General features: G+C 32.8%; 1 protein-coding gene across 1 annotated transcript; it reads left to right on the forward strand.

Annotated features, from left to right (window-relative positions):
• Window positions 1–2,454: 2,454 nt before the first annotated feature.
• On the forward strand, window positions 2,455–8,409 carry LOC111696900 (GATA zinc finger domain-containing protein 8). Its single transcript, XM_023466675.1, has 7 exons — window positions 2,455–2,603; window positions 3,512–3,569; window positions 3,918–4,082; window positions 4,918–4,975; window positions 6,184–6,267; window positions 7,971–8,050; window positions 8,208–8,409. The coding sequence occupies exons 1-7, from the start codon at window positions 2,585–2,587 to the stop codon at window positions 8,326–8,328; spliced, it is 585 nt and encodes a 194-aa protein (XP_023322443.1). The 5' UTR covers window positions 2,455–2,584; the 3' UTR covers window positions 8,329–8,409.
• Window positions 8,410–12,439: the final 4,030 nt, after the last annotated feature.

A 12,439-nucleotide genomic window follows, 5' to 3' on the forward strand; every position in this document is an offset into this window, starting at 1 on the left:
AAATAAAACAAACCAAATTCAGAGAATCTGAAAATATTGTGAATTGTCCCTTTATGTTCAGGAATATGTGCACAGTAACCTGTAGAGCAGAAACCGCACTATCTCCAGATATCACGGGAATCATCAAATCCTAAACCAGACTTTTCAAAACTCATTTCATTCACTTGAAAAGACTGTAAGGGTAACTTTAAGTGACCCTCCATGCAAAGTTGACAATGCCTGATTCACAACGGGACCCTAAAAATGCCTGATTCACGACGGGACCCTAAAAATGCCTGATTCACAACGGGAAATTTAAAATCCAAGGTGCTTAGGTCACACACACGCATTGGACCTAGAGGTGTGGTCCCTCACATCTTACAGTGGTGGTCCTGAAAGTAAACAAAAGACGACAGTAAATCACTGCAAAATAGACAAAAGGAGAAAGCAAAATTAATGCGACATCACAGGTACGATTTTGTGACCTCGTGTAGCTCGCTCCTCTAGTTTTAATTTCACTAAAAGGAATGAAAAAAGCAATTTTTTTTAGTCACAAATCAGAAAATAAATACAGTTTTGTTTTTCAAACAAAGGAGTTGTAATTAAAAACATAAAATCATTCAATTATTTCAATCACGTGCAATTTACTTCATTTTGACGTGATAGAGATTTTTAAATTTATTGTTTAACATTTTAATTATTGATATATGCACTTGAAAATACATAAACGATTCACAACAGTTGTTTATGGGAGGGAATAAAATTGTATTGCACAGTGTATCTGAAAGATGGAGGGAATATAACTGTTCTGTACAGTGTATCTGAAGTTAATACAATTGTACAGTGTATCTGAAAGATGGGAGGAAATTCAACTGTATACTGTACAGTGTATCTGAAAAATGGGAGGAAATTCAACTGTACTGTACAACGTGTATCTGAAAGATGGGAGGATATACAACTGTACTGCATAGTGCATAGTGTATCTGTAAGATGGAGGAAATACAACTGTACTGTAATGTACAGTGTATCTGAAGGATGGGAGAGAATTAGAGAGAAATAACTGTACTGTACAACGTGTATCTGAATGATGGGAGGAAATACAACTGTACTGCACAGTGTATCAAAAAGATTGTAAAGAACGTAACTGCACTGTGCAAGTTTACTCTGCACAGTGCACAAGTTTAATTTAAACAACGACTATTTCGACTACCTCTTTTTAAAAAGAAAAGAAATTTTCCAAATGAAAGACGACATTCTGAAGCTGCCTTCTATAGATGCAGTTATTTTCAGAGGTAAAGGAGGTAAAGTCGCACCACAGGTATTTTCAATATACTTAGTAGATGATTTAGCTCTTCAACCAACAGTGATTTCAACCCCGTCGATCAAATGTGCTGTGGCNCAGGGGGGGGGGGCAGGGTACAGTGCCACCTAGAACTGAAAATAGGGGGGTGGCGTAGCCCCCTAGAACTCAAAGCTATAACACTTTTCAAACCTGAAACTGAATAGTTTGCTAATTTTTTCTTCTAGTTTTTTTTGAAAGAGAGATACAGTAGTAATTGCAAGGTATTGGACTGTATGTGTAACTTTAAAGTATCTATGAAGCCAAATGTTTTTAATTTACAGTTTAAATTTTGCCCCCCCCCCCTCCCCATCGGGGCTCTTAGGGGGGAAACTTTTTTTGCGCTTCACACATATTGATGGTATTCAGTGAAAAAAAAATACTTTTTTGTTGAAAAAAGTATTTCTGAAAGTTTGAAATTAATTGTAATAAAGAAAGCTTTATACAGCCAATCTCATATATATGAGTACATAGCAAGAGCGCATGAAATGTCGTCTTAAAATTTATTTATAAATTTATGAAAGCTTTAATGCTTCATCATTGGTTTGCACAAAAAGAAACCTGCTGAGATGTTCGAGTTATGAAAAAATATCCAAATATCATTGTAGAACGTCATAAGTTTTTTGATAATTCTTAAGAAACTGCTTTTTATTTTTTAATTCAGTATAAGTTGATAGCCTAGAAATATGAAGGACAGCAACTGATATATTAAACTCGTTTTCCACGTTCAGAATACGACATTATAAAAAACTCTTCTTACGTATTCACATATCTGGGATTCATTGTATGAAAAGGGTTAAACTTGGATTTTTGTTTTAAATGTAGTCTTTGGTGCATATTATAGATTTTAGTTTACAGTTATTGAAGGGAATAATAGAATAATAAAAGTAACAAAAGAGACAAAATAAATTTCGTATTCATCTTTGAAGTCTTATCTTTTGCAAGACGACGATTCTCAGGCTAAAGTTAGGACTTTAAATAGTTCAATGAGCATAGGAAACAGCAATTGTGTAGTGAAAACCGACCCATTTCACTTGATTAGATGATTATATAAGTTTCTAGTAAAACTTTTTGCGTTGTAACAACATCAAATACACAATAGTATTCCATTAAAGTCGTCTTCCTATTTCAGAGTTTTCTGGTGATCGCTGTGGATTAAAATTTCTAAGGTCTATGAGAAGGGATTAGAACATCTGAGCTTGTAGCAAAAATTCAATTCCTTCAAAATGTAACTTTTAAAAACAGAAAATTTGTAAGAAAATTAACATGGAAACCATCGTCACAGGTATTCATTTTAACAATCAATAAACAATATCTATTTTTTTTATAAAAATCAACTAATTTTTATTGGTATCAATAATCATTTAATTTTGCAGGTTTATGATAAAGAATATTCATTTTAACTTTCTGCACTAATCTTAATCATGTTATATAAGACTTGATGATAAGATTTAAATGTACAAATATTTTTGCAACAAGAAAAGAAAACCCTATTTTCTTTGCCTGCTTTGAATTGAACACATGGCCAGCATAAAAGCAAACTTCTTAAATATGAGAATAAAAAATAAAGAATTTTATTTTATTTTTTTTTAAATTCTGTATTTTTTCAAATCATGTTGCGCCATTTTTTTCGATTCCTGAAATAATTAGAAAGTTTTGTTCTAGATACTAATTGTGTTCTAGATACCAATGGTGTTCTTTATCCCAAACTTGAACCTACGAACTTCATTTGGGCAGACGATGATATATTTGAAGGCTTTAAAAACAACTTTATTAAAGAGACTGTAGACTGTAGTCGTAATTTCAAGTGACTCTCCATTTATAGAGCGTCATGTCCGATTCACAACAGTACACTTGAATGTTTTTATCTGATAAACAATGATTGAGATATCAATGTGAACCCCTATAAAAATTGAGTTTTTATTAAAAGGGTTTTCTAGGAATAGGAAATAATCAGAAGTAAGTAATCTTCAAGCCATCTTCTAAACGACGATATTTTCCATATTATATTAAACAAATAAAAGATGAAAAAGTCCTGATGAGAATCTGTAAGTTAAAAAGAGGGTCACAATTGATATTGCAACGACATTTCCTTTTGTTATATATGATGAGAATATTAATAATAATGAAAAATAATAATAATAATAATAATAATGATAATAATAATAGTAAAAATAATAATAATTCTTAAAGGAAGATCCAAGTGCTCTATGCCCCCAGGAGATTCGTTTAACATGCTCAATATGATGAGGTTAACTTTAATATCATCTTTTTTTATCTTACTTTATTTATCATAAAAGTTGATGTAAAAAAAACACCATTCATTTTGCGGGATCACTACCTTATTTAATACTATCTTATTTAATTATGAATTAATAGTAAATTCAATTAAACTCATGAGCTTTTTAAAAATCATGCTAATCTCAATCGGCGTTAGCACAATTTATTTTTAAAAACAAATGGGCTGAAGCAATCAGAGGGAAAATAACAGACTTTTGATTGGTTGAAATTGGTGAAAGAAATAATTTTGTTAAAAACTTTTTTTGGTTGCATTGGTGAAAATTTTGAAATTAATGAATTATATAATTTTTATGTTTAGTGCCAGTATTCTGACTGTACATGCTATTATTTCTGCTGTTAACAGTCAAAACAACAACAATAACAACAACAATAACAACAACAACAACAACAACAACAACAATGCCAACACAAACTCTATCTCGGTGTCTGTCATGAATACCAACATGAACATGGCTGGGAAAAGGTAAAAAATATTTAAAGAAAGTTGAAATTACTATCAAAGTAATGAAGAATAGCATAAAACAGAATAAAAGTTAAACTAGAAATCAAAAATGATGAATAATAACAAAAACAGCAATTACAAACACAATCATGAACAGAAAAAGAACACCAATTACAAACACAATCATGAACAGAATCAGAACAGTAATTACAAACACAATCATTAACAGAATCAGAACAGCAATTACAAACATAATTATGAACAGAAGCAGAACAGTAATTACAAACACAATCATGAACAGAAGAAAAACAGCAATTACAAACACAATCATTAACAGAATCAGAACAGCAATTACAAACATAATTATGAACAGAAGCAGAAATTACAAACACAATCATGAACAGAAGCAGAACAGCAATTAAAACACGATCATGAACAGAATCAGAACAGCAATTACAAACACAATCATGAACAGAAGCAGAACAGCAATAACAAACACAATCATAAACAGAAGCAAAACATCAATTACAAACACAATTATGAACAGAACAAGACCTGAAATTACAAACACAATCATGAATAGAAGAAGAACAGCAACTAAAACACGATCATGAACAGAATCAGAACACCAATTATAAACACAATCATGAGCAGAAGCAGAACAGCAATTACAAACACAATCATGAACAGAAGCAGAACAGCAATTACAAACACAATCATGAACAGAACCAGACCAAAAAATACATGAAAGGCAAAAGCTGGGTTAAAACTTTGAAAAGAAAGATGAAAAATGTAAAAGGAATAAATAACTAACATATTAGAAAATGGCGATTATTGAAGAAAATATATAATTCAGGGAACTGAGGGATGAGACATATTTGAATGGTTTGAATTTTTTGCTCTCGGAGTTACAGGTTGAGTACAAAATATTAACAAATAAAAAAAGTGAATATTGCTATAATTAGCCCACTGTATTTCCGCCGTCCAAAAAGGATCCTTCCTCGTAAGTATTTCTTGTTTAAAAAGCTACTGTCTATATTCGTGTACTGCATGTGAACTTACTTATATAGAGGTATAAATCATCATACATAGGAAGTAAAACTGCATTTTTAAATAATACATACTTACAAGGAAGGATGATTGCAATATATGAAAGGACTGTTATCAAAATTTAAAGCAATCTCAGATTTGAAAAATGTCTTAAATCAAAACTCAGTGTAAACTGCAGAAGTGAATTTCAGTTTAGTTACAATCTTGTTTAAGCAAAACTCTTTCTTCAGAAAGATGTATTTAATATGTATTTTTTATTTTTATAAAAAATGAAACATTTTGGGACATGGCTTTCCCACAAATGCGATTTATCCTACAGTAAACTAAAATTTGTTTTCTATTTGGTTCCATGTTTTCAGACAAAACACATTTTTATAAGGAGATACAAAACACATTTTTATAAGGAGATACAAAACACATTTTTATAAGGAGATACAAAAACACATTTTTATAAGGAGATACAAAAACACATTTTTATAAGGAGATACAAAAACACATTTTTATAAGGAGATACAAAAAAGTTTAACACTTTGAATAGGGGAAGAAAACCCTCCGGTAGAATTTATATTTTGGTAAAAATTTAAAAGCTCTCCAGTAGAAATAATTTTCTCTCCACTGGATTTAGAACCCTCCGGTACTCTCTAGTAGTCTCCAATTATTATTGAAAACTTCAGTCTCTCCTTCTTTTAAGAATTGTCGCTAAAATAACGACGCTGTAATACAAAATGAAGCCCTTAATTTTTTTTTATCCTTTATTCAAGCTTGCTTACATACGTTTTGTCGTTACAACTTAATATTTTTCTCGAATAATAGAAATACTCATCTTAAACTCTAGTTTTCTAATCCCTGTATTAAATTAATTCCTTAGACCGTTGATTTTTCAAATCATGAAAATTGTTACATCAAGTAGTCAAAGATTTAATTAAAAAATGTTGTTGTAAAGATATAAGGATTAGAAAATTAGAGTTTGTGGTAAATCTTTGCTAGTCCAATATAGTAAACATTTAAATTCTTAATTAAAACAAACATACATGCATAAAATTGTACATTGTACAACTTCACTGTACACTAGGGATTGAGTATGTGTGCTTTAAAAAAGATTGTTGTTCATCTTGTACATGATCATCGCAATGACTCACTAAAATTAAGTAATAAGGTGAGTTTCTTTTAAGTATTTTCCTAATCTTATTCATGAATAATGATATTTATTGATGACTTATATATATTTCAATGATTCGAGTAATTATTTATTAAGTTTGAAACTTTTAAATAAATTTAAAATTCAAAATATTACCCAAAATTTTCTTTCACCAGTTTGAATTTAAATTTGAAAATCTTTCAGTCATTTACCAATAATTGACACCAAACCCTGTTAAAGGGACTGCAATTGTAATTTCAAATGACCCTCCATGTAAAGATGGCAATGCCCGATTTACAACGGTACCCTGAAAAGCTTTATCAGATCAAGTATGAATTACATATCCATGTTTTTGTTTCTTGAAAATGTTTATTTTTATTTGCGGTTCTTTGAGAAAATTGAGCAGCAAAGGGGTTTCAAGCAAATGGTTTGACACTAAAGGTCTCCAAAACAAAGTACAAGTATTTAGAAATACAAATATGAACTTGGACGAATTTTTAAACTGGGATTTTCAAATTGAACATATCTCGAATAAAATTGCTAGCTCAATCTTTAATTTGTCTCAAATTAGGAATATCTTACCAGTAAACATTCGTCTACTTGTTTTATCTCTCTTAGTTGTAAGGCCTCATATTGAATATGGAATTGTTACTTGGGGAGGGGTTAAAAACTTTAAACTGGAAAAAATCAGATCTTTGCAAAAAAGGCAATCAGAGCGGTTAATAATAGTACTTTCAAGGCACATTCAAATCCATTAATTTCAAAATTAAAAGTTCTTAATCTTGATGACATTTATGCATGGATACTTTAATGATAACCTTCCCTCCTCCTTCCAAAATATGTTTAAACAAAAATCTGGAAAGTTTTCTATCCGCAATGTTTCCTAAATTGTGGATTGCAATTGAAATTGACCTTAAAACTAAATCTGCAAAAATATTTAAACAATTAGAGTAGTCAATATTTATCTTGAGAACTATGAGAGGTTTAAATGCAAAAAGAGAAGTTGTTGTATATGAAGTAGATTTTATAAAAAAAATTAAACTTTTTAGCTTATTTCTGCTTGATTCCGCAACCCTTCACACCCTGTATTTTAATTTATCTCTACGGTAATGCCTCTGATCTCACCCTGCCACAGATTACCTGACAATCTCCTTCCTCCCAATCATCTCCTGTCCTATCCCAAAACATGATTTGATTCACGTTCTACGTATTCAATTATATTCATTATCATTAACTAACTAAGGGCCAACCACTCAAAACAACCTACCCTGGTTAGGCGGGTTCAAACTGCAAAGAAAATGTGATCGCCTATTTGTAATATCTCATGCTTTGTAGTTGAATAAAAACATGAAAATATGAAAGCGACTTGCAGATCTCTTGCTTATAAGAAGCAACGGAGAAATTATCAGAATTAAACGCTTTTTCAGTAATATCAAATGACCCTCTGCAGGAAAGATGGCAATGGCCGATTTACAACGATACCCTTAAATAAAGTGGGTTAAATATCCATGTTTTTGTTTCTTTAAACTATGACTTGCACATATCTTGCTTATTTGAAGTAACGGAGAAATTATCAGAAATAAACGCTTTTCGAGTCAGAAAAACGACGGTATCTTCCAAATTTTTGATCAGATTATGGTTTTAAAGTTACCGTTGTAAATCGAGCATTACCGTCTTCGCATGTAGGGTCACTAGAAATAACGCTTTAATAACTAAATCAGGATGAGTTAAGAAATCTACTTTTACCAATGCTGATTTCAAACATTGGAAATATAGAGCTCAGAAACAGTACTGAACTCAGGTGAACCATGATAATCAATAAAAATATATATGATCAATCCACAATCGTGATTAAACAATTATAATGAATAATTTAATTTCAACCATTGGTATTTACTATTTACTATTTACTAAAATATTTTTTACTTAAAAATTAAAAGGTTTTTCTCATATTTCAGTCAGTTGTTTCTGGAATCCGAGAAAAGTATGTACAACTGTGTACATGAAGCTGAACTTTGTGTATCCTGTAGGGCCCTCGCTCCGATCTCAATTCAACATTTTCTAGATATGTTAACCTAGGCATTTTTAATATTTTTCTTGTGATTCATTTCAATAAATGAGTTAAATATGAATAATTATTACACTAATTTATTTCTGGGTGGATGATGCAGGGAGAGTACTTCAGACTTCAGAGACGACTGTACGGAATTTACACTCTTTGTTTCCCTATTTTAATGATTCCCTGAAGCTATAATGTTTTTTTTCTTTGCTAAATCATTAAATAAGCCATTTAAAGATGACATTAGGCAGAAGACTTAATTTGAACTTGGGATCGTCAATTTTGAAGAGGTCAATTGTCGTCTTTACAATCTCATCCTTTGTACGTTCTCATCCCTGTACGTTACTCTATGTTCCCATCCCTGTACGGTACTCGATGTACGTTCTCATCCCTGTACGTTACTCTATGTTCCCATCCCTGTACGGTACTCTATGTACGTTCTCATCTCTGTATGTTACTCTATGTACGTTCTCATCCCTGTACGTTACTCTATGTACGTTCTCATCCCTGTACGTTACTCTATGTACGTTCTCATCCCTGTACGTTACTTATGTACGTTCTTATCCCTGTAGGTTACTCTATGTACGTTCTCATCCCTGTACGTTACTCTATGTACGTTCTCATCCCTGTACGTTGCTCTATGTACGTTCTCATTCCTGTACGTTACTCTATGTTCTCATCCCTGTACGTTACTCTATGTACGTTCTCATCCCTGTACGTTACTCTATGTACGTTCTCATCCCTGTACGTCACTCTATGTACGTTCTCATCCCTGTACGTTACTCTATGTTCTCATCCCTGTACGTTACTCTATGTACGTTCTCATCCCTTTACGTTACTCTATGTACGTTCTCATCCCTGTACGTTACTCTATGTTCTCATCCCTGTACGGTACTCTATGTACGTTCTCACCCCTGTACGTTACTATATGTACGTTCTCATCCCTGTACGTTACGCTAGGTTCTCATCCCTGTCCGGTACTCTATGCACGTTCTCATCCCTGTACGTGTTACTCTATGTACGTTCTCATCCCTGTACGTTACTCTATGTACGTTCTCATCCCTGCACGTTACTCTAGGTTCTCATCCCTGTACGTTACTCTAGGTTCTCATCCCTGTACGTAGGTTATTCTATGAATTTGAAAAGGGGAATTTAAGCATATCAAAAACATGGGTCAAATCATAAAATAAAATATGATTTTGTCTATAATACAACATTAGGATATATTTCATTTATCTACAGTTTACATTGATTTTAATGGACGATATGATATATAAAAATATGCATAAAATTAGCAAATAAAGCAATTGTTTTAAGTTGCAACCACTTTTTTGTACATCAAAAAAATGTCGATCTTACGACTTTTTGAAAATCCATCATCCATTGAAAAATTCCTTCTTTAAAGGAATTGCTATCTGTTAGATTAAATGAAATTAAAATGCCTGGTTTTTGAAAGCTGAATGAACTGTCCCAAATATAATTTACTATATGTCCTGTGACTAGTTTTTATTTTGTATGCCATATATATTTATAAATGTTTTGTAATCTTAACCATTGTACCGCTATGTGTAAGAAATAAATATCTATATATAAATTTGGCTTGTTTGTCTGTCTGTTTGTTTGTCTGTTTGTTTGTTTGTATCCAATAAACGTCAAAACGGCTGAACCGATCGGGCCCAAATTTTTTGTGGGACATCTAGGGAGCCCAGGGAAGGTTTATGAATCATCAAAATTTCAAATATTTGTCTCTATCAAAATTCGATCGTCATTAAATTTTTTAAAATTTTGAAAATCCGCGAAATTTTTTGTGAAAATCCGCGAATTATTTTTGTTTAGTTTTACGATGTACACAAAGAGAACATGTTTACAATTAATTTAGAAGATGGGCGCGAAGCGCCCTCTAAGGCTAGAAAGAAGGGCGCGAAGCGCCTTGAATTTCTAGTATAATAAATATACAGTGGGTGCCAAGTGGACGGCCTGCCGCTCTGTACCCGACCCTAAACTTGTGAAGGGGCTCCCCCTTCTACAATTTTAGATACACATGTACACTACATATATTGCTTTATCCAATCTGAGCTGAAAACTTTAGAATGAAATATCCAGAGAAGCTCATACTTTCTTGATATCCAGATTAAATATTGCTTGTTCTCCACATGAATTTAAACTCCAGATTAATTATTCGACGGGATATCTGGATATTTCATTCTAAAGTTTTCAGCTCAGTTAACATACACAAACACGGGCGTAAAAAAATCGACCATGGAAAATTTTTTAAATCGGTGATTTTTAAGTGTTAAATATCTATCAATATCTTTCTTCATTTGTTTAAAAAAAAATTACACCTAAATTTGTTTCTGATAAACGCAGAGTACAGTACCCACCGACTACCGACAAGCATTAATTTTTACAAATATTATTGGAAAGAGATCCGAATAAAAATTAATAATTCAACCATCCTCAAAGACGACATTTCAAAAGTTCGTAGACTACAGTACAAGAAAGTCAGCTCAACTGTCAGCTGATAATTTCTCAATAATCTCTGATGTCTGAAATCTGAATACAGTTTTCTTCTCTATTCTCATGTATGAATACAGGAATTGACTAGGGGTGAAAAAAACTTTTGTTGTGCGCTACGGGAACCTTTTGTTTTAACTACTTACCCCCTAAAATGTCTTATCCGGGAGCATGGATTTATTAACTAGTTAAAAATTCAACAGTTTTCTGTTACACCTCTTTTTTAAGCTGTAGGACTTACAGTCACAATCACATCGCATATATTTATATCTCATTTTTTAAAGGCAAAGCTCACAATACTGAATTGAGCACGAATTTGAATTTTCAGAATTTATCGCTATTTTCCGTAGATCACCCCTAAAGCTAAGATTCATTCAGGGGTGAGCGGCCGCTCCATGGCTTATCCTTGCATCCAGCCCTGTCTATTTTTGGGTCTGTCCTAGTATACGATTTTTGGAGGGCCGAGCGCTGCGGCTAGGACAGGCTAAGGGGCCGAGTGCCGCGGCTAGGACAGGCTATTGGGCCGGCCGCTGCGGTCACATGCCAATTATATCCATGTGTTACATATGAGATCCATGTACGAAATTGATAGGAGGGGGGCGTTCCAAAAATCGTATATTAGGAAATTACCCACTAATCTACAAATATTTACGATTAAATCAGTGAAAAATTAACAATTTGAACCATTATTTTTGCCAAGGAAACAATGCAAGGAAAGTTAATTGCTGTTGCGTATTTTCTACGTACATGATTGAAACCAGTTCTCTCTGGGCGGTGATTGTAAACAAGAAAATATCAGATGATCAGTGTTACTCTACTCTCTAGTATCCGAGAAGGATAAAAGCTTTTTAATTTGATAATTTTGATAATTCACACAATAGTTTCCGAAATTTCCTAAAGAACTTTTTTATGACCACCCCCTGCCTCCCCCCCTCATATCAATTTTGTACGTGAACCTCATATGTAACACATGGATATAATTGGTCATGTGGCCGCAGCGCCCGGCCCCCTAGCATGTCCTATTTGCGGCGCTCGGCCCCCTCGCCTGTTCTAGCCGCATCGCTTGGCCCCCCCTTGCCTGTTCTAGGCGCAGCGCTCGGCCCAGAAATGTTCTTACCTAACCTACCCCTAAAATAATAATTAAATAATAGTTTTACTGAAAATACAATGGTAATGTACAGAATTGACAGGGGGGTTCCAAAAATCATTCTCTAGGACAGATCCTAGGTTCCTATAAACAGAATATTTCATTAAATTTTTTTGTGAAAGATGGATCCCATGTCAGGCTGTGACATTCGTCTTGTGTTTACTTTAGAGTCAGTATACTGCAGTACTAAAAATGCGTATACCTCTGATCTTTACATTATAATTCTTTGATTATTTCCAACATCTTAAATTGCCCTAAAAATTATATCGATATGAGTAAGTATTTATTTTCTTTCAGATCTGAACATGTAATCTCAGTAAAAGTCCTTGAAAAGAGAAGAAACGCTCAAATATAATAGTTATTTAAAGGATATTGTCCATTATGCAGATTGGTAGATAAAGGTAGTTTTATAGATTAATATTATGTTTAATACTTTATTAACATTTAGGTACAAAATTGATAGGGGGGGG

The sequence above is a fragment of the Eurytemora carolleeae genome, unplaced genomic scaffold, assembly GCF_000591075.1.
Source record: "Eurytemora carolleeae unplaced genomic scaffold, Eaff_2.0 scaffold186, whole genome shotgun sequence".
NCBI classification, from domain to species: Eukaryota; Metazoa; Arthropoda; class Copepoda; order Calanoida; family Temoridae; genus Eurytemora; species Eurytemora carolleeae.

Excerpts from the sequence above, each read along its gene's own strand:
- LOC111696900 (XM_023466675.1), top strand. Across the intron at positions 3,570-3,917 it reads AACATGCTCAATATGATGAG|TGCCAGTATTCTGACTGTAC; the intron begins GTTAACTTTAAT and ends TTTTATGTTTAG. Across the intron at positions 4,976-6,183 it reads TTTTGCTCTCGGAGTTACAG|GGATTGAGTATGTGTGCTTT; the intron begins GTTGAGTACAAA and ends ACTGTACACTAG.